This window comes from Artemia franciscana, chromosome 10 (genome assembly GCF_032884065.1).
Source record: "Artemia franciscana chromosome 10, ASM3288406v1, whole genome shotgun sequence".
In the NCBI taxonomy this organism is placed as follows: domain Eukaryota; kingdom Metazoa; phylum Arthropoda; class Branchiopoda; order Anostraca; family Artemiidae; genus Artemia; species Artemia franciscana.
In genome coordinates this window covers 50338855-50361663 of record NC_088872.1, presented here as the reverse complement: position 1 = coordinate 50361663, position 22809 = coordinate 50338855, and the positions used below count along the sequence as shown (strand labels likewise).

Here is a 22809-nt window from a genome sequence, read left to right as displayed (position 1 = left end):
TTCTAAGACTGAAAGACTAACAGATTAGTTAATCCATCTTTTAGTTCTAAGGTTATTCTCCGCATTAAAATGCCAGTGACGCGCCTTTTCTCTTCTTTTTACCCCATACGGTTTTTGTGAAATAATTTGCGAATTTGTTTTTGCCTTTTTTGATTTTGACCTTCAGTAAAACATTATTTTGGAAATCGTTATGCTGAGTTCAAAAGATAATCAAATTTTGTATCGGACTGAAAGCTTTTGCTTGATCTCTTTTTATATTTTGACTTTCTGAAACTGCAACCTTCATAGGTTACTCCAAAATTTATAGATTCTCTATGGTGAAGTGGCTACCTCACGCCCACCCTCCTGTGCTTACCCTCGAGAAGTGGATTTTTGACTTTGATTTGCTATCTTTTGTGAGCTGAAATCAATGAGTCAGTACTCTGATTGTATTACTGAGCTTTTGCTGTTCCCTAGTTACAGGCTAGTGTTTTGAAATAATGAGATTTATATCGATACATTTTTTGGCAATATTAACCTCCTAAATTTAGTTAGGCATACTTTGACGAAGAGTTTACCCAGACGTACGACACTATAGATTAAAATGGTTTCATCCTATAGGTATAATTTCAGTTCGGGTATAACGGTGGCGCATGCCCCTCTCCATCTCGATTACAAGTGGGACAGCCTGAGGTGACTACTGTGCTACACCAGGTCTAGGTGATTCCGGGTCTGAGTTTCTCGAGACGATTTTAGGCTATATTTTACTGAATTCTGGCAGATAAATCGAAACCGGTCTGTCAAATTTGTCGAATATACATGAAATGGATGGTTTTATTGGATTTACTGTTTTTTTACTCACCGAATATGTCACACTTTCGATCAGGTAATTAAGAGGACCATGGATAGGGGAAATTATTATTACTCAGGAAAGAGGACATGCTATAAATTGATTTAGAGAATGATACATAGAGTTGACATGAACATCAGGGAAACTTGTCTTACTGAATTTACAGAGAATTAGATGAGGAAATTCACTATAATTTGCCCTAGAAATGTGCTAAAATGTGCTTAGGGGATTCATCTCTTTTTGTTATTTATGGGTGAAATGCAGATTCACTATCTACCAGGATGGCCCGACCCAGAATTTATAAGAATGATATTTGAAAGCAAACATGATCGAGGGCTACGCCGATTATATTTTTATGTAAATCTAAAACCAAGCCTTATGTACTGTTAAGATTCAATAGTACAATTACCAAATGCTACATTAATTATGCTGCAGCAACTTAATATTGGCAAGTTGACTGTTAGCTAGAATATTTTTTCAAGTTTAGCACAGCAAGACTGTAATATTTTGGCATAATTACACGACGGCTAGACCGACTGTGATGTTTTAGAAAATTTCAATATTTGCAACTTAGGAAATGCACTGATTACCCCCTGGCATCATGAGACCCAGTCACAACTAGCAATGCAGAGTAGCTTGGCTATTACTCACTGATACAAAACACATTTAAATTTCGATTTGTTTAACTAATACTTAAAAAAATCGGATCTGGAAAACTATGGCACAAGGGGTCAGCCTCTACATCTGTGAATATTATTAATTTTTTGACACAAGAGGCTTCTTATTCAAATCAATTAAATAAATGTATAAAGTATTAATGGTAACTTCAACGTCTGACGATATTGGCGTTAATTTTCAGCATTTCTCTTACATATAACGGATCTAAGTTAATCTTTTAAGCTGTGAGAGAATTATCAGGCATATTGCGCTCTTTCTCCGAAAAATATGATCTTCATAACGACCTAACTTTCTGTTATTCTTTTAATCTCAAACTTTGCTCATGATATAAGAGCAGGTGATACTTTTCTCTAGAGAAAACAAGCAAAATTCATGGAAATACGCCTTTTTCAGGGCTTCATTTGATACTAACATGACTATATTTCATGAACTTGAAAGAAAAGACAATACAATTCTTATATAACCCATGAAAATAATCATAGGCAGCGCAATAGTGCTGCCTATGTGAAGAACGATGTGGGCGCAACGCGTTATTTATTTACTATTTTTTTTTTGTTTAGAACAGGGCACTTCTTATCAATCAATCAATCAATCAATTTATTAATACTAAAGAAAACTATTACAAAAGTATCGAAGGAGTTGTCATAGAAAGTTATCGAAGGAGTTGTCATAGAAACTTCGAAAAGAACTCATTCGATTGTAAATTGAAGGGGCTAGTGCCCTTTCCTATAGTAGAAAATAATCGGAGGGCAATTACCCCTCCCCCTCCTACATCCACTACCTTTCTAAACATATCTAATCAACATTTTGAGATATCCATTTTATTCAACGTAGCTGAAAGGTCCGGAAACTATGTCTTTGAGGATGGGAACCCATCCACATCCCCTAAGAAAAGAGTATTAGTTATGCCCTAGGGGCTTATAAGGCATCAAACAGTTCGCGGTAACGAACTGTAGTAAAGAGCGACCCGGCTCAATAGAAACTCTAAAAAACGGAATTTTGATACCAATAGTTACATTAAAAGAATCGCGTTTTAATGCTGATTTTCAATATATGTTTCATCAAGTTTAGTCTTATCCATCAAAAGTTACGAGCCACCAAAAGCTAAACATCCCCTAGAAGTCATAGAATCTTAATGAAAATAACATCGTCAGCTTCAGCGTATCAGAGAACCCTACTGTAGAAGTTTCAAGCTCTTATCTACAAAAATGCGGGATTTTGTATTTTTTGCCAGAAGACAGATCACGGATGCGCGTTTTTTTTTTTCAGGGGCGATCTTATTGATTCAGTTGTCCGAGAATGTCGCGAGAGGGCTCACTCTAACGAAAATTAAAAGTTCTAGTGCCCTTTTTAAGTGACCAAAAAAATCGGAGGTCACCTAGGCCCCCTCCCACGCACATTTTTTCCTCAAAGCTGTCGGATCAAAATTTCGAGATAGCCATTATGTTCAGCTTAGTTTAAAGCCTAATAACTATGTCTTTGGGAACTATTCAATCTCCCACAGTCCCCGGGGGAGGGGCTGCAAGTTAGAAACTTTGACCCTTGTTTACATATAGTAATGGTTATGTGACTTTTTCACGTTGGTGTGGCGTCGGGTCGAGGGGAGGGGGTTATGTGGGAGGACATTTCCATGGAGGAATTTATCATGAGGGAAGAGAATTTCCATGAATGAGGTGCAGGATTTTTTTAGTATCATTTAAAAAAAACAACGAGAAAATAAATACATTTTTTTTCAACTGGAAGTAATGAGTAGCATTAAAACTTAAAACAAACATAAAATATTACGTATATAAAGGGGTTCGTCTCCTCCCCATTACCTTGCTCTTTACGTTAAGGTATTTTTAGTAATTTCAACTATTTATTTTACGGCCTTTGTGATTCGGGGGGTCATTCTTAAGGATTTGGGACACAATTCAAGCTTTAGTGTAAAGAGCAAGGTATTGACGAATTTTAAATTTTGTTTTATTTATTCATGTGCGGTGAGCCAAAATCAAAACATGCATTAATTCAAAACCGCTCAGAAATTAAATAAAAAAAAAGTTTTTTCAACTGCAAGTAAGGAGCATGATTAAAACTTAAAACGAACATAATTATTCCATATATGAAAGGGGTTGTCCCCTCCTCAACGCCTCGCTCTTGACGCTAAAGTGTTTTATTCTTTTAGAAAGTAGAGTTGTGACAAATAGTCAAACTTTAGCGTAAAGAGCGGGGCGTTGAAGAGGGGACAACCCATTTCATATATGGAATAATTTCGGTTTGTTTTAAGTTTTCATATTGCTCCTTACTTGCAGTTAAAAAAAACTTTTTATTTATTCAATATATAGAAAGCGTGACCCAGAGAAATTCCGGAATTGGCTCACTTTATTGAAAATCAGATGTTCTAGCGCCCTTCTAAGAGTTAAAGGGGTCGAAGGGTAACTACCCCCCCAACAGCCCCCTATGATTCAGAGTGATCGGAGGGTGGATATCCCCCAACAAACTCATCTTATTTTTTGGAAATGTATCTGATCGATTGTACTGCAACTAACCCCTCCTCCCAAGCCAACCATTTCCCAAACACATCCTACCAAAATTTTGAGATAGCCTCCTCGTTCAACTTAACTGAAAGATTCGGATATTATGTCTTTGAGGATGACACCTCCCCCCCCCCCCCCCCGCTGCCCTCAGGGGAAGGGTCGTAAGGTTTGCCTGGTGGCATATAAGGTATATATAGAAAGGGTGATCATATAAATTTCAAGGGTAGCTCGTTGGATTGGTTGTCAGAATTTCTAGTGCCCTTTTTAAAATTCAGAGAGATTGGAGTGTGGAAACCCTCCTTACACACCTCGTATTTTTATACAATGTATCTGATAGAAATTTTGAGATGGTCATTTATTGTCGTAGAAACTTTGTAAAGAGCTCATTCATGGAAATTGAAAGGGCTATTACCCTCTTTAATAGTTGAAAGTGTTTGGAGGGCAACTATCCCTCCTCCAACGCCCACCATTTCTTCAAACACATCAAATGAAAATTTTGAGATAGCCATTTCGCTCAACGTAATTGAAAGGTCTAGAAATTACGCTTTTGAGGATGACAATCTCTTTCCCCACAGCCCTCAGGGCAAGGGTTTTAAGTTATTCCCTGGGTCATATAAGGTTTATATAGAAAGAGTGATCGTATAAACTTCGGAGGGGGCTCAATGAACTGATAATCGAAAGTTCCAGTGTCCTTTTTAAGATGGAGAGTGATCAAAGGGTGAATAATTCTCCCCCACACCTCGTATTTCCCCGAAATGTATCTGGTAGAAATTTTGAAATGGCCACTTGTTGTCATAGAAACTTTGAAAAGAGGTCATTTGATTGAAAATTGAAAGGGCTAGTGCCCTTTTTATTAGTCAAGAGTGATTAGAGGTCAGTTAACCCCCCATCCATGCCCACCATTTTTCCGAACACATGCAATCGAAATGTAGAGATAACTATTTTGTTCAGCATAATTGAAGGGTTCAGAAATTATGTCTTTGGGGATGACAACCCCCCCCCCCCTTACAGCCCTCAGGGAAAGGTTTTGTACGTTTTGCCCATGGGGAGTATAAGGTTTATATAGAAAGGGCGGTCGTATAAACTTCGAAGGAGGCTCATTGAACTTGCAACCAGAAGTTCTCGTGCCCCTTTTAAGATACAGAGTGATCGAAGGATGGATACCTTCCTCCCCACACCTCTTATTCTCCTTGAAAAGCATCTGATAGAAATTTTAGGATGACCATTTTTTGTCGTGGAAACTTCGAAAAGAGCTCATTCAATTGGAAACTGAAAGGGCTGATGCCCTTTTAAATAATCAAAAGTGACTGGAGGGCAACTAATCCCTCCTCCCACACCCATGATTTTCCCCAACATATCAAATCAAAATTTTAGATAGCCATTTTATTCATTGTAATTAAAGAAAAAAAACAGAAATTATGTCTTTGAGGATGAAAACCCTCTTCTCGACAACCCTCAGGGGAAGGGTTGTAAATTATGCCGTGGGAGCATATAAGGTAGGCCTATATATAGAAAGAGTGATCTTATAAACGTGAGAGTGGGCTCATCAGATTTTTAATGAGAATTTTTAGTGACCTTATTGAGATTCAGAATAATTCGAAGGTGGATACCTCCACCCCCCAAACCTCATATTTTCCCGAAATGCATGTGACAGATATTTGAGATGGCCATTTATTATCATAGAAACTTCGAAAAGACTCATTAAATTGGAAATTGAAAGGGCTAGTGCCCTTTTCAATAGTCGAAAGTAATTTGAGGTCAGCTAACCCTCCTCCTACACCCACCATTTCCCTAAACACATCCAATCAAAATTTTGACTTAGCCTTTTTGTTCAATACAACTGAAAGGTCCGAAAATTATGCTTCTGAGAATGACAACACCCTCACAGCCCACGGGGCAAGGGTTGTAAGTTATACCCTGGAGGCATATAAGGTTTCTATAGAAAGGGTGGTCGTATAAACTTCGAAGGGGGCTTATTGGACTAGTAATCAGAATTTCTAGTGTTCTTTTTAAGATTGAGAGTGACCAAAGGGTGGGTACCCCCCCCCCCCACACACACACATCATATTTTTCCGAAATACATCTGATAGAAATTTTTAGATGACCATTTGTTGTCTTAGAAACCTCGAAAAAGGCTCATTCGAGTGGAAATTGAAAGGTTAATGTCATCTTTAAGTCAAAAGTGATTGGGCAACAAGCCCCCCACGCCCATCAATTCCTAAAACGCTTGTAATCATAATTTCAAGATAGCGATTTTATTCAGTTTAGATGAAAGGTCTGGAAATTATGTCTGTGACAACCTCTTCACTTTCTCAAGACCAGGACATAATTTGTACTTTACTGAAATAAAATGGCTGGGGATTGTCAGTTTATTATACATATACTGATATATATTCCTAAAAGTTTTAATCTTTTTTATTTATTAAAGTTTAAAAAGTAAAATCATTTAAACATGTTTTGCCGTTTAATGCCGTAGAATGAAAGGATTAGAATGGCTCGTTAGTCTTCAACGGGAAAGTGAACGCAAACAGATATTTTTGTTTAAAAAAAACACATGACAAGATAAATTTGTTCTGAAATAAGATGAATAGCTGATAATTGTATAATATTGATATTTTAGCTATTAAGCTATAAGAAATTCATGTTTTTTGTATGCTATATTACTGAAGTTTTGAGATAGCCATTTGATTCAAAAGCACTCCAAAGATCACATTGCAAGGCTTTTGGGGTTGACACAACCCTGGGGTATGGTGGCTAGGGTTGTAAGTTATGTCCTGGGAGCATACAATCTTTTATGGAAAGTGTGGTTTTTTTTAAACTATAGAGGAAGCTCATTTGATTAGAAATGTGTGCTTCTAGTTCCCTTTTAAGAGTCAAAATTGATTTAGGACAACTAGCTCCCCTTCCCTGATAACTTGCTTTCATAGCCATTTTGTTCACAATAGTCCAAAGAGCGAATTTCAATGGCTTCAAGGTGTATACAACCCTAAAGAGTCCAAGTGCAAGGTTGTAAGCCATTCCCCAGATATGTAAGGTTCTTATGAAAGGGATGGTCGTATAAACTCCTCCTCCCCTCCCCAAAAAAAATATATACAACCTGTTTACCCAAGCAAATCCAAGACTTCAAAATTGTAAGATAGCCATTTTTTTAACGATAGTTTGAAGAGCAAATAGCAATGGCTTTAATGTGGACACAACACTCCAGAGCCCAGGTGCAAGGGTCGTAAGTTATGCCTTGGACATATAAGATTTTTTTGGAATGGATGGTCGTTTAAACTCCGGATCGGAGGGGGCTCATTAGATTGGAAGTCGGAAGGTATAGTGCCCTTTTTAAGAGTCAAAAGTGAAAGAAGGACAGCCAGTCTCCCCCCACAATCTGATCATTCCCTAAAACACATCCATTCAAAATTTTAAGAGAACTGTTTTGTTCAGCATTATTTAAAGGTCCAGTAATTATGTCTTGGGGGATGTCAACCTCCTCATATTGCCAACTTATATTGTGTCAACTTACATTATTAATTTAGACCTTTAATGGTAAGTTGTGGAGGATTTTGAAGCAGCCAAAAGGCTGAACAAACGTATACTATGAACGTATCCATGGTTCAAACGTAAACGTATGAACAAACGTATGTGTACTTTCAATATTACCACTACATTTACTGTAGCTAATGATGTTAAAGATAAGATGAAACTCTTAGGGAACGCTCTGGGAACGCGCTGTTTAAACTTTGTTTTATTGATAGATTTCTAATCTATATTTTATTGTATTGCTTTATTATAATATTATTGCCTGATTATACCTTTGTTTCAGTTTATTGTAGCCTACTTGTGAGTTTCATTGAACACGCCTTTCCTTTTCTCAAAACACAAGCTATAGACTATTCTTCTTTTCTTCTAGTACGGTTGCTAGGGGAGAAAGCTATCCAACGACATGGCAAGAATGTCATTACTATAACAAGTGCTGCTTATTTGCCAGAGCCGAGTGTTATTGCTGATATAGAAGAACCGGTTATTAACGGTACAATAATCACTCCAGGTAGGTTTCCCTGTTTAGCCTAGGATCACTTGAGAAAACCTATTTAAGATTTACATTCGGCCAGGGATAAAGTTAAAAGTGCCATCTTTAATTGACACTGGATATAATTAATGTCTAGTTCAGAATGAGACTGGCGCTAATTTAAGCTAATCAGAATTTTATGGATTTATTCTCTTTCTATTTTAACCTTAACAAAAGCTCTTGCCAAAATATTCGTCATGTTCTTTGTCGCGTTTTTTTCTGTTTTTAAATAATTTCTGACATTTAGTCCTAAGTTTCAGCTCATTTCTATACTTGTATTTTCAAAGGTATAAAGCTCATCAAACCGTTTTGATACGTTGGGACCACACTTCATACGAGAAGTTTATTTTGGCCGTACTTAGTTCTTGTTTTCATGGAATGTCTTTAAAATGATGCTGCGTCGACGATTTTAGGCCATAAAAGAAATATTTGTTCTGTAATAGTAGTAACCGTAATTTTCTTTCTTAGCCCGTTTTCTTCTGTTGCAGCTGTTTATTTTGGTCCAATCCTTTCACTTTGTTTGGAGCGTCGGGGAGTGCAGAAGGAAATAGCCAACATTGATGACAGCCGAATGATGTTGTCTTTCAAACTCCCCTTAAATGAAATAGCCTTAGATTTTTATGACGCACTGAAGTCCGCCTCCTCAGGCTATGCTAGCTTCGACTACGAGGAAGCAGGCTATGAGTCTTCCAATCTTGTCAAGGTATAAGCAAAGAGTATAAGATTTTTTTTCCCTAAACTTTCCAGTTAAAAGCTTGTTTCAGTCTTATTGGTTTATTATTGTAACGCATATATGCAACCTAATCATATTCATTATGATTTCTGGACAATGAATTCAGTTTATAAAGGGACATAACACCCCTATTTTCAAAACCTGAATTTTCTTTTTATGAGAAACTTAAAGCCTTAAAAAATAGCGAAAAGTTTTGCATCGTGTCATTTTCTACAAGTTAACTCTGTTCTTTTTTTTGGGCTCAAGTAAAGGGAAAAAAAAAATAGCTCTCCTTAATAAAAAGTAAGGTATGATTTCAGTGGTTTACATATTTGACCTATACCTTTAATCTAATCATATCATTTCCCATTTGGTGGAAGATAAATAATCTCTTCCTTTTAAAGCCCAGGTGAGTTTAAAAATTTCTTCTAAAAAATTTCGAGCCAGTAACAAGAGCGTATACGTAAGTCCTGTCTGTCTGTCTCTCTCTCTCGCTCTCTTTCTTTCTCCCTCTCTCTCTCTCTCTCTCTCTCTCTCTCTCTCTCTCTCTCTCTCTCTCTCTCTCTCTATCTCTCTCTCTCTCTCTCTCTCTCTCTCTCTCTCTCTCTCTCTCTCTCTCTCTCTCTCTCTCTCTCTCTCTCTCTCTCTCTCTCTCTCTCTCTCTCTCTCTCTCTCTCTCTCTCTCTCTCTTTCTTTCTTTCTTTCTTTTCAAAACAGATGCTGTTAAAAAAATGATTGAAGTACTAAAAGCTTCTCTGTTAGGATATATTTCGGAATCTCTGAGTTTCCAAGTTTCTTTCTCTATTGTGAAAAAGTATAAAGGTTCAAACTAAGATTTCCGGATGAATTTGCTCACCCTTATAAAAAAAGAGAAAAAATACTGCTGACCTTGCTGTAGAAATGGCACTCCGCTCAAGTTTCAAAATAACTTGATCCTTTTATATTTATTAATTGAAAAGAAAAACAAGTTATTTCAACCGAAAGTAAGGAGCAACATTAAAACTTAAAACAAACAGAAATTACTTCATATATGAGGGAGACTGTCCCTTCCTCAACACCCACTCATTACGCTAAGGTTTTAAAGTTTTGAATGAATACGTCCATTCAAATTCTACGGCCTTGTGTTTAAGCAGTTGTCATTTAAGAATTGGGGCGAAAAGTCAAACTATAGCATAAAGAGCAAGGATTGAGGAAGGAGCAACCCTCCTCATATATGGAACAGTTTCTGTTCGCTTAAAGTTTTAATGTTCGTCCTTAGTTTCGGTTGAAAAATTAGTTTTTTTATCTTTTTTTTAATCACTAATAAAGCTCAAATAGAACATTATTCTCTTTTCTTACGTATCAGTTATAGGAAAATGTCCGAAAAATTTTACGGGGGAATTTAATAGGGGAAGCTGGATTTTCTGCGGGGAGAATCTTCCTTGGGGAGGAAAGTTCTGGAGTGAGTCTTTCCAGGGGAAGTTTTGCATGGGAGAGGACGGGATTTTCTGGCATGATTTGTAAAACAGTCAGAAATTAAGTGAAGATTACTTTCAACGGATTGTAAGAAGATTCTCATTCTTTGTGCTAAAGTTTGACTTTTTGTCACAATTCTTTAGCAAAGACTCATTAAACACAAGGGCCGTTGAATTTGCATAAGAAGTATTTCTAAAGAACTTTGAGACTTTAGCATAAAGAGTGAAAGTTTAGCAAAGGGTAGCCCCCCTACAATACGGAATAATTTCTGTTCGTTTAAATTTTGCCCCTTACTTTCAGTTGGGAAAACTTCATTTTTTTTTTAAATCTTAAGCTGAATAGACATTTATATGGGGCAAATTCGTTGTGGACAATTAGAGTGTTTTTCTAGCTGAGCTCAAACTTACTCAATACGTTTTTATCTAAAAAAATTGCTTATGTTCTTTCGCGAGTTTTGTTTATTTAAAATGTCTTTTATATCAGACAGACTAAGAAAAAATGTAACCACTTTTAGTTTTTGATGAAGCTCCAGGGGTGAAAATTTAAATAAAAAAAACGAGCTGATTTGCTTTGGAGCATTTGGATAGGTTTAATTACCGGGAAAGAGAGAGGGATATACTAGAAAGAGAGGACTATAAGGGATATAATGAGTAGTAGAATCACTCGTATTTGGATCAAATTATCTCCACAGCTTTCTTCCCCATTTCAATCTAGATTGGCCAGCACTATATATTTTCGAATCCGAGCTGGGTCAGTTTATTTAAATAAAAAAAAAATATAGTCAAGCTGTCGCAAAGCCCATTGTGTTGGATTTGCTACCAGTGGGAAGAATCTCTCCAACAAATTCTATTTGATTGTCAGGACTTTTTACCAAAAAGAAGAAAGCTTTAAAAAAATTGCGACCTACAGTAGCAGCACTACACTTAGATAAAAGCAGCACTTAGGTAAAACCTGCACTTAGGTAAAACAGCACTTAGGTAAAACTTAGGTAAAACAGCAAAACTTAGGTAACTTTAGGTAGAACTTCAGGTAGCTAAACCTTAGGTAAAACTTAAGTAAAATAGCACTTAGGTAAAAGCACCACTTAGGTAAAACCTCTTGTAGCAGCACTACACTTTAAAAATCCATTATCAAAGAGTTCTGCAGCTCTGATTTTCTCAGAGATTTTGGAGTTTCTGAAGGATATCAACGTTTCCTTGTGATTCCATTACATTTTCACCATCCATTCCATTTGGATTAATATGAATAGTACTTTGATAGCATTTTGTAGTACTACAGGCACGTGGTAAAACGAAATATACTACGTTTTAAGGCGCATTCTCATCATGACGTAGATGCCAACCGTAGAAAGAGAGAAAAAGCCGAAAGGGATTTGAGTCAAAATCCTAGGGTATCAGCGTCACCTCGTGATGAAAACTTCTTTGGAGGCCCGTTCACCAACAGGAAGAAGAGGTCATAACGAACAAGTGAAGTCCTTCGACGAAAGCATCAGGAAGGAAGGAGAGTTTACTTGTTAAAATTGTTTGATTCAAAACCTGTTCCTTTTGTTTGCTCGCAATTTTTCACATCAGAACTAATCAGGGGAAATTATTTCTTCGTTGTTTTACTTCGATTTAATATCAATCAGTAAAAGTAATGGGATATTCGTTATTATCAGTATGCATTAGGCTGTTAATCATTGCTGCTAAAGATATTAATAGTAATTAATGTGAAAATCGATTATCGAAATATACGACATTTTCATTATTTTATAAGGAGAATCAATTTTGGCGTAAGTGTTTAACTGAGAGTCTGTGTTTTGAGTCTTATATTTCAGGATATGATATTCAACATATTTCATACATATTATATCATTCAACACATTGAACATATATCAACATATAACATTCAACATATATCATTATATCGACATTATATTCATTATATATCATTATATTCAACATTATATCATTATATCAACATATAACATTCAACATATATCATAAGACATTCAACATATATCATTCTACATATTTCATATTTCTTATATTTCAACATAGGATATTCAAAACAAAGAGTAGATTTAACTGTTATAGGAACTAAATTATGCTCTTGTACTCTGAATAGCAACTATATCACTGTCGTTGTGATAATATATAACTATGCCACTGACAATAATGAATTTATTATGGAGATCAACATGAGGCTTTGCAGCCACTGCTAGTGAAGTTTTATCCGCAAATGGACCAGTCAATTCATTCAAATTTTCAAATGAATTAGGAATATTATTTGCATAAATTAATAATAACTATGGCACTAAAATGGAAAGTTGGGGAATTTCTAAATTATTAAATAGCTGTGTGTTGAATAGGCCTAGGGTACGATATATCTCAACTTAGAAATTTCTGTCATTGAATTGTTAATTAAGAAATTCCCTGTGAATGTTCATCACAAATGAGTTTTTAAGCTTTAGAGAAATTTAATATTTTATTTTCAAATAAAACAGCTCGTGGTAGGAAACTGCAAGCAAAGATCGACCCTTACCAATAGTAAACAAGACAGTATTTGTTGGTTATTGGAAACACATTCATATTTTCACATTAGGAGGGAGGTTAGTTTTCCATCATTTTGTTTCTAAAGTATTATTTTAAAATTATATTTTGTTATAGTTCAGTAGGATTAACCTAACTTCACTTCTTGGGTGTGTTTCCACCGACACGCACCGACACGCACCAACAAAGCTATAAAGAACATCAATATCTACACTAAAAGAATCTCAGCTTTATCATGATTCAAAAATTGCAGCCAGTTTTCAGTTTATAGGTACGTGTCCAAAGTTTTTAGATATATAAATTTGACTTGTATACGAAAAAGGGAGAAAATATCGCCCAAAAAGTATCTAATGCTGCTGAAAGTTCCACTATCAAATTTTAGATGCTCGAACATCCCTTTCAGATTGGAAAAATCCTTGCTTTGAACACACGAAATATCATTTCCTTCGTATCACGAGTATCTTTATTTGTTAGCTTTCTTTTTTTTTTTTACCAGCGGTGCTGGTATTGATCGAGCAGCCGTAGAATTTTGCCAGGAGTCTCATTGCAGCAGAAATCATCATTTCCAGTACCCTTTTCTGGAGCCAAAAGTGGTTGAAGGGCAACTAGGCCCTCTCTAACCTCAGTTTCATTTCCAGTTCCCAATGTCGCCTAACTTGGCATTACTTCAAATTAAAAAAAAAAAAATAAGTTTTTTAAATGAAAGTAAGGAGCGACATTAAAACTTAAAACGAACAGAAATTACTCCGTATATGAAAGGGGCTTTTCCTTCTCAACGCCCCGCTCTTTACGCTAAAGTTCGACTCTTTCTCTTAACTCTACATTTTAAAACAGTAAAAAAATTTAGCGTAAAGAGCGGGGCGTTGAGAAGGAAAAGCCCCTTTCATATACGGAGTAATTTCTGTTCGTTTTAAGTTTTGATGTTTCTCCTTACTTTCATTTAAAAACTTGTTTTTTTTTTTATTTAATTTCTGAACGTTTTTGAATCAATGCATGTTTTGATTTTGGCTCTCCGCAGAGGAATAATTAAAACGAAATTTGTATATTTAATTTTTTTGGCTAAATGGCTTTCTCATAATTTTGATCGAATGATTTTGAGAAAAAAAGAGCGGGGGAGGAAGCCTAGTTGCCCTCCGATTTTCGGGTAATTAAAAAGGCAACTAGAACTTCTAATTTTTACGAATCTTTTTATAAGTAAAAGATATACGTAACTTATAAATTAGCTTACATAAAGAACTTTTGCAATCTCATGTTTTTATGACATATATGAGGGGATTCGCCCCCTCGTCAGTACCTCGCTCTTTACACTAAAGCTTAAATTTTGTCCCAATTCATTAAGAATGACCCCTGAATCACAAAAGCCGCAGAATAAATAGTTGAAATTACTAAAAATACTTTAGGTTAAAGAGCGAGGTATTAGTAGGAGGTGAGCCCCTCATATAGGTAATAATTTATGTTCGTTTTAAGTTTTAATGCTGCTGCTTACTTCCAGCTGAAAAAAACTTTTTCATATTTATTTTTTCATTGTTTTTTTTAAGTAATGCTAGTAAATCCTGCGCTCCCTTCATGGAAATTTTCTTCCCCCATGACAAATTCCTCGATTTTTCTCCAACCAAAAAATCCTCCTGAAAACGCCTGTACACTTACCAATAGCCATTACTATATGTAAGCACTGTTCAAAGTTTTGAACTTGTAACCCCTCCCACGGGGACTGTGGGAGAGTAAGTCGTCCCCAAAGAAATTTTTATAAGGTTTTTCGACTACGCAGAATAAAATGGCTATCTCAGAATTTTGATCCGTTGACTTTGGGAAAATAATTAGCTTGGGAGGGGGCCTAGGTGCCCTCCAATTTTTTTGGTCACTTAAAAAGGGCACTAGAACTTTTCGTTTTCGTTAGAATGAGCCCTCTTGCAACATTCTAGGACAACTGGGTCGATACGATCACCCATGGGAAAAAAAAAAACAAAAAAAAACAAATAAACACGCATCCGTGATCTGCCTTCTGGCAAAAAATATAAAATTCCACATTTTTGTAGATAGGAGCTTGAAACTTCTACAGTAGGGTTCTCTGATACGCTGAATCTGATGGTGTGATTTTCGTTAAGATTCTATGACTTTTAGGGGGTGTTTCCCCTTATTTTCTAAAATAACGCAAATTTTCTCAGGCTCGTAACTTTTGATGGATAAGACTAAAATTGATGAAACTTATATATTTAAAATCAGCATTAAAATGCGATTCTTTTGATGTAGCTATTGATATCAAAATTCAATTTTTTAGAGTTTTGGTTACTATTGAGCCGGATCGCTCCTTACTACAGTTCGTTACCACGAACTGTTTGATAGTTGATTGCATTGGTGGAGAATTTCCACTTGTAAGTTCAACTTTATTGGCAATTTTTAAGGTGTGTCATTAACGCTGGATTTCAAGAATAAATTTAGAATGCGATTCTTTTGATATAGCTATTGGTACCAAAATTCCATTTTTTTAGAGTTTTGGTTACTATTGAGCCGGGTCGCTCCTTACTACAGTTCGTTACCACGAACTGTTTGATTTTGAAGTAGGCGTTTTAACAAGAAAGGTTTTGGTATAAAAAAATGAAATTCCTAAAGATACCTTGACCCGTGCAAGCCTGTGGTAAAGACCAAAATTTATGAAGACTTTTTCATCTAACAGTTCGTGGTAAGAAATCGTAGCTAAAGAGCCTCGTTCTAATGGTAACTGAAACTCTAAAAGATACAAAAAAACTATAATGATATATTCATCAATAGAATTTACTTTGTGTGACGGCACCGAATGTTTGAATTCCATTATTTTAAGACTATCCTTCTAAAATTATGAGCCTAAAAAAATTGCCTAATTCTAGAAAACAAAATTTTACCATTAAATTCAGCCTATCAGAAAAACCCTGAAGCTGAGGTTTTGAGTCCCCATCTATAAAAGCGCAATTTCGTATTGTTCCGAGAAAAATGCTCACGGACGTATGCCGTTTTTTCAACGGATGGTCATGTCGCATTAGCGGTCCTAGAATATCGACAGTGCCTCAATAAAAGAGGTCACGCCACAACATGGAGCCAATTTCTGGTATTTCGTCTTGCTAAATGTAAATCTTAGCCTAAACGGGGCCAAATTAATTAAAATTTAAAAGATATTTTAAAAGATATTTAAGATATTTAAGATATTTAAGGGTATTTAAAATATATTTATATTGCTTCTTGTTTCAGAGGTCACACTGGTTTGTGGCATACCATTCCCCCTCAAACAAGCATATGGTCTAAAAGAAATTAACTGTTATTATAGTGTTTATCCAATGAATTAAGGTCTATAGTCAATTGCGTAGTTTCGTACCAAGTAATATAGGGAGGGGGGTCAATACATTTCTTTGCAGGAAGGGGATCTCTAAGGCCTTAAAAGGGTGTTTTTGCACCCATATTTTGAAATTATCAATGAGGGTGTTTTAGGAGAGTGGAATGAATATTAATACCAATACGGATTTAACCTGTGGCCTCACTTCCTCTTAAAAAATATTTACTGATAAATATAGTATGAAGCGAGCGACCTTGGTGATAAGCGGTATTAAAATGCCTACCTTGAAACTTCTATATAACACCATTTTGGCCACGATGTCACTTTTTGACCACTGAAAAATAATGTGGGAGGGGCCTACTTGTTCTTCAATCACCTCCAATTCTTGCAAATGACGCTAGAATTCGCAATCCCTGTTCCATAAAGAGTCCAGGTAAATTCCTGCAGCCACAATTCCTGTAGCCACAGTTTTCAAAAATATGAAAGCATTGTGATAAAAAGTTGAAAATCTCCTCTTTTTTAGAAGAATTATGTTATACTTTCGAAAGCGAATACGCCGAAATAAGTAATTTAACCTTAAAAATTAATATCTAGCGTAAAGAATGAGGGACTAAGGGACGGCAAATCTCCTAATATTTAGAATAACCCTTGGTTTGACATTAAAAATAAGTCCAGCAATTCTCAGTAAAAAATACTCACATAAAAAGTTTTTCTTAAGGATTATTAAAATTAAATCGAGAATGTAGGAATTGTGACGGAGAATACAAAAATTTGTCACCGGATACGCAAAAAAATTGAGCTGATATTTCACAAAAAGTAGTCAAGATCCCCATTAACAAAAAAAAATCATAATATAAAGAAAGAAAACGATCAAAAATGTTTTTTTCTTTTAAGGCCAAACGAAAATAATGAAAACACAATAAGCGAATATTTCGAGAAGACAGCCACTTCTCTTCTTGAGCGCGAACAAAATAGCGTATTCAATGAAAATGCCGAAGCAAGAACAACAAAACAGACGCGGAAAGCCAATGTAAAAAAAAAGATAAATAAAATTCAACAAAATCCAAAAATTTTAAGAATTAAAACTAAATACCCAACAACCATAAAGCGAGTTAATCGCCAAAATCCCCGATTTTCACAAAATCCAAAGAATTACAACTGCCATTTACGGATACTAGCGAATAGCTCATACAAATTAAAAGAAAAAAAAGTTGTGCCGGGAATTTGAAAATGGAGCCAAGAATGCAAGAATTATTACCGAGAATGTGCGAAATGGGGTCGAGATTAAATGTACCCGGTGAAAAATGAATAATATACATAGAGAAAGCGTTGTCGAGAACTGTAGCAATGAAGATGAGAATACAGGAATGAGAGGCATCTAAAGTAATAAGATTGTTGCTTCTATAGTAGGATGAAAACCCAAAGAAGAGAAAAACGAAAACGAGATTTTATAAGGACAAATAACAAATGGTAAGTGATTTTGGTAGCCGATTATATAATATATTTTACTATATTTTTTATATGTTTAAATACATTTATTTAATATTTTATGTTTATATTTCTATACATACTCGTACACATTTATATTTAATTATGTTTATATTCTAGTTAAATCTTCTGCTGAACGGTGTTTTAGTTGAAGAATTGAGTAGTATTGTTCATCTTAGTAAGGCGCAAAGTTTTGGACGTCAATTATGTCAAAAATTAAAAGAAGTTATTCCAAGACAGCAGTTTGTCGTAAGTTTGCTTTCTCATATATCTATATTTTTATGTTTATATATTTATTTATTATATATTTATATATCATATATTATACAAGCTGTTGGGGTGGCGCTTCGCACCACCCCAACACCTAGTTGGTGGGGCGCTTCGCGCCCCCCAAGCCCTCCCCGCGCGCGTAAGTCGTTACGCGCCATATTAGTTACGCGCCATTGTAGTTGTGTCCCTGTGTCCCACCTGTGAATATAGATAGATTTATATATGTGTTTCAAACTACGTAAAAATTGCGAATATACAACATTCTTGGCTTTCCCATTGTCTGTCCATATACAAAGCCGTATGTACTAATAATGACGTCATATGCAAACGCTCTTTTTACAAACAAACAAACATGCATACACACAACTCGTTTTTATATAGATAGATAGATAGATAGATACAATACAAATTAACTACGTAAAACTTGTGAATATACAACAGTCTTCGCTGTCCCATTGTCTGTGCGTATAAATAGATTGTCAGGTTTACCGACCCTCAAAGATGCAACATACAATTGTACATTGGTAAAGCAATCTGTATTAAGATCTATACCGCATTTTTCTAGTGATTGCCCTTGAGCTTTGTTGATGGTGGTTGCAAATGATAATCGAATTGGGAATTGCAATCTTTTAAATTGAAAAAGCAGATCCGTTGGAATCATGGGAATGCGAGGAATAAGAACAGCCTCACCCTCATAAGGCCCTGTCAAGATTGTGGCCTCTATTAGGTTTTCCATTGTTTTTTTTACGGCAAGTCGCGTGCCATTGCAAAGCTTTGGTGGGTTGATATTTCTTAAAAGTATTATTGGTACGCCTATTTTTAGTTGTAGCACGTGTGGTGGAAACCCTGAAGGATCTATGGAATTTAAAAATTCAGATGGATAATTAACCGCTTCATTTGGTTCCAAAATACAAATTAACTGCGTAAAACTTGCGAATATACAACATTCTTCGCTGTCCAATTGTCGCTGCATATAAATAGATTGTCAGGTTTACCGACCCTCGAACATGCAACGTACAATTGTCCATGGGAAAAACAATCAGTATTAAGATCTATACCACATTTTTCTAATGATTGACCTTGAGCTTTGTTAATGGTGATTGCAAATGCTAATCGAATTGGGAATTGCAATCTTTTAAATTGAAAAGGCAGATCCGTTTCGTCTGCAGGAGTTGATTTAGGTATTATAGGTAATGTTTGCCTGAAATCTCCCGCAAGCAATATTAATGTGCTGCCAAAGGGTTTCGACTTCCCTCGCAAATCTTTCAAGCATTGATCCAGAGCCTCGAGCGATTTTTTGTGTGCCATTGTGCACTCATCCCAAATAATAAGTTTGCATTGCTGCAATACTTTACCCATCCCAGATGATTTGGAAATATTGCACGTGGGAGTTTCTGTAGAATGCAAGTTCATAGGCAATTTCAAAGCGGAATGAGCAGTTCTTCCACCAGGCAGCAATGTTGCGGCTATTCCGGACGACGCAATTGCCAACGCTATATCATTTTTTGATCGAATTGATGCCAGAATCAGTTTTATCACAAACGTTTTACCAGTACCTCCTGGCGCATCCAAAAAGAAAATTTCTCCAACGTTGTTATCGACACAATGCATTATCGTATCATAAATGTCTTTTTGTTCCGACGCTAACTTGGAAATGTTATTTTGTACATACGACAATAGATCACTCGTACTGTAACTTTGTTCACGATCCAATTCTACACATGTCGAAACAGCAGCGATACGGTTAGGTGAAGGCATTCCCAAATCCTGAAGAGGTTTGTTTGCCATACGTACGCACAAATCTTCTATAACAACTAAAGTGTAGTTATAAATTTCTGATGTAAAATCAAAAGTCATATCTGACGTCTCTAACTGTTTTCGATGGAGTATATCTTCGGACATGACGTCAGTCAACACAGAAACATGACGTCACCTGATCCACAGACAGACACACAGACAGACAACTTATTTTTATATATATAGATATTCATATATATTTTTGGTGACAGTACAATGAATGAAGCCGCGATTGAAAACTTCAGTACCTTCAGACCAGCCTCTCATAGGGATTTCTCCCTTAAGGAGAGCTGACATGACAGACACATCTCCTGATCTTTCAAAAGGACTGTTGGAGAACAACACAATTCTATTTTTTATTTGACCAAGTTATATATTTGTTTTAGCCAAGTAAGAAAAGTTACAAAAAAAAGAGAACATGAAAAAGCTGTTTGGAATGTGACATGAAGTAGTTAACCTTTAACCATTCTGTCGTTTCTATCTTCTGGAAAGTCCTTGTAGCTGTTTTTTGTTCTGTTTTTCCTAGATTAAGGAATTTACCATTACATCTTGACATCCAACTGGAAGAAAGAAAAAAGACAAAGACATCGTTCTTTGCATATCGAAACAAAGAACCAAAAAAGACAAGAGTTTCCACAAAACTCTTATTTTTAAGCCTTTATATTTTAGTCTTTTATTTTTTTTTATTATTTTTCTTCTTTTTTTTTATTAATGATTGCTTTACCTTTTTATTCTATTCTGTTATTTTTAATTTACTTTAGGAGTAAGTTGAACATGGAAAAATAATTACAAAATGAAGCCTTAGAGTTTTGTAGAAGTTACTCTTAGAAGTTTGCAAGGACGCAAGGATAATTTTTTTTTCTCTTTAGTTTGATTTCAAAATATGACGCCAACTCCGACATAAGGTGTGGCAACCATCAAGATTAATATAGTCAAGAAATTCGAAAGGCTAAGTAATAGTGCTCTGTTGGCCTTAGATAGTTTTCTGTTATGATGAGTTGTTAGTAGTAGTATCACTACTATATTTTTGGTATTTTTGTTTTCTTGACATTGAGTGGTTTTCTGCTGAGATGAATTGTCAGTAGTAGTACCACTAATATATTTTTGGTATTTTTCTTTGTTGACCTTGAGCAGTTTTCTGCTGAGATGAGTTGTTAGTAATAGTACCACTGCTATAATTTTGGTATTTTTGCTTTGTTTGTTAGTCATGGTAACATCAGCTTCCAGATTTGAGCTTATCTAAAAGAGATTACCGAACTGTTTGTGGTTCTGAACAGTAAGCGGAAATCGATCCTTGTCAGTAATAGCCAGAACTCTCAATAACAGAGGTTTCAAAACAATGTAACGTGAGCTGAATCTGCTATTTATACTGAATCCGAGTACTTGAAGTTAACTTTTTTTAATTTACCTGCTAATTTTTTGAAAATTACAATATGAAATTTAAAGTATGTGACAATAGCAGACTAAAGACTTTAGTCTTCTATTCACGAAACTATGAAGTTTAGCACCTTTTCTTTTTCTTCGTGACCACGTGTTGTATAAAGGAGTTTTATTTACCTTCTTGACACACAAACAAATTTGGTCTTTACAATGGAATTTTCGACTATTTTTGGACACGAAAAAAAAATAGTACCAAAGATCTAACTTAAAATCTCTTGTGGTAATGAATAGTAAATAAAGAGCAATGGGATAAAAAAGTGTGACAAAGGTAAGTAAAGGGCTATTTTATTGTGCAAAGTAAATACACGAAAATAACCCTTTATTTTCTAAGAATTGTCTTACAAAAATAAAAGTTTAGTGGTAGGAGTGTTAAGGGGGTGATACCCCCACTCTTGTTTAGATTTTACTTGCTGCTTTTGGATTTTCTGTAATGGAGGATTTTCCCTAAAAAACCCTGTTTCACTAGACACTAAACTAATATATTTAAGATGTCTTGGGGTGCCTTTGAGATTCATCTAACAACTCATCTCAGCAGAAAACTGCTCAAGGTCAACAAAGAAAAATACCAAAAATATATTAGTGGTACTACTACTACTGACAATTCATCTCAGCAGAAAACCACTCGATGTTAAGAAAACAAAAATACCAAAAATATAGTAGTGATACTACTACTAACAACTCATCATAACAGAAAACTATCTAAGGCCAGCAGAGCACTATTACTTAGCCTTTCGAATTTCTTGACTATATTAATCTTGATGGTTGCCACACCTTATGTCGGAGTTGGCGGCATATTTTGAAATCAAACTAAAGAGAAAAAAAAATTATCCTTGCGTCCTTGCAAACTTCTAAGAGTAACTTCTACAAAACTCTAAGGCTTCATTTTGTAATTATTTTTCCATGTTCAACTTATTCCTAAAGTAAATTAAAAATAACAGAATAGAATAAAAAGGTAAAGCAATCATTAATAAAAAAATAAAAAAAAATAGAAAAATAATAGAAAAAATTGTAATTATTTTAATAATTAATATATTAAAATATATTATAAATTATAATAATATATTATTAATAATATGAAAAAAATAATTATATCATATATAAAAAATTCCACTGATCTTACTAATAAGTTAAAAAATTTCACACTGGAGGAGAATTCAATTCTCTGTAGTTTTGATGTGGTGTCCATGTATTCAAATTGTAACGTGAAAAAGTGCGAGGATATATTAAGGATTAAATTACAAAAGCACTTTGATTTGATACAAGATGTGACCATGGCGAGTTTGGAGATTGAAGTCATTATGAAATTGGTTGTCTTTGCAAATGAACATTCTCTTTATTTTGGTTTTAGAGGTGAATTTTACAAACAGGTATTTGGTTTGGCTATGGGGGCATCTCTCTCCCCTTTGTTGGCAAATCTCTTCGTGGAATATTTTGAAACATCTGCCATACACAGTTTTAGGCTTCTCTCCTTGTTTCTGGGGCAGAATCATGGATGATGTGGTTTGCATTTAGAAACACGGTTTAGAGTCTTTAGACCTTTTCCATAAACATTTAAATAGTTTTGACAAAAACGTAAAATCTACAGTGGAGTTTGAAGAAGTTGATAAACTACCTTTTCTGGATATCTTATTGATTAAAAGTGAGTTCCATTTACTTTTTTCAGTATATAGAAAGCCTACTCACAGTGATAGGTATTTGAACTTTCACTCGTGCCACCCTATTTCAGTGAAAT

At 35.2% G+C, this 22809-nt stretch overlaps 1 protein-coding gene across 6 annotated transcripts in view; it reads left to right on the top strand.

Moving 5' to 3' along the window:
- LOC136032324 (translation factor GUF1 homolog, mitochondrial-like) overlaps positions 1-22809 on the top strand; it is a 284018-nt gene that overhangs the window by 196308 nt on the left and 64901 nt on the right. For all 6 annotated transcript variants that reach the window (XM_065712627.1, XM_065712630.1, XM_065712628.1 and 3 more), the window contains exons 9-11: positions 7922-8059; positions 8569-8783; positions 17691-17819. In XM_065712627.1, the coding sequence (XP_065568699.1) occupies positions 7922-8059; positions 8569-8783; positions 17691-17819 (482 nt within the window). The remainder of the gene's footprint in view (positions 1-7921; positions 8060-8568; positions 8784-17690; positions 17820-22809) is intronic.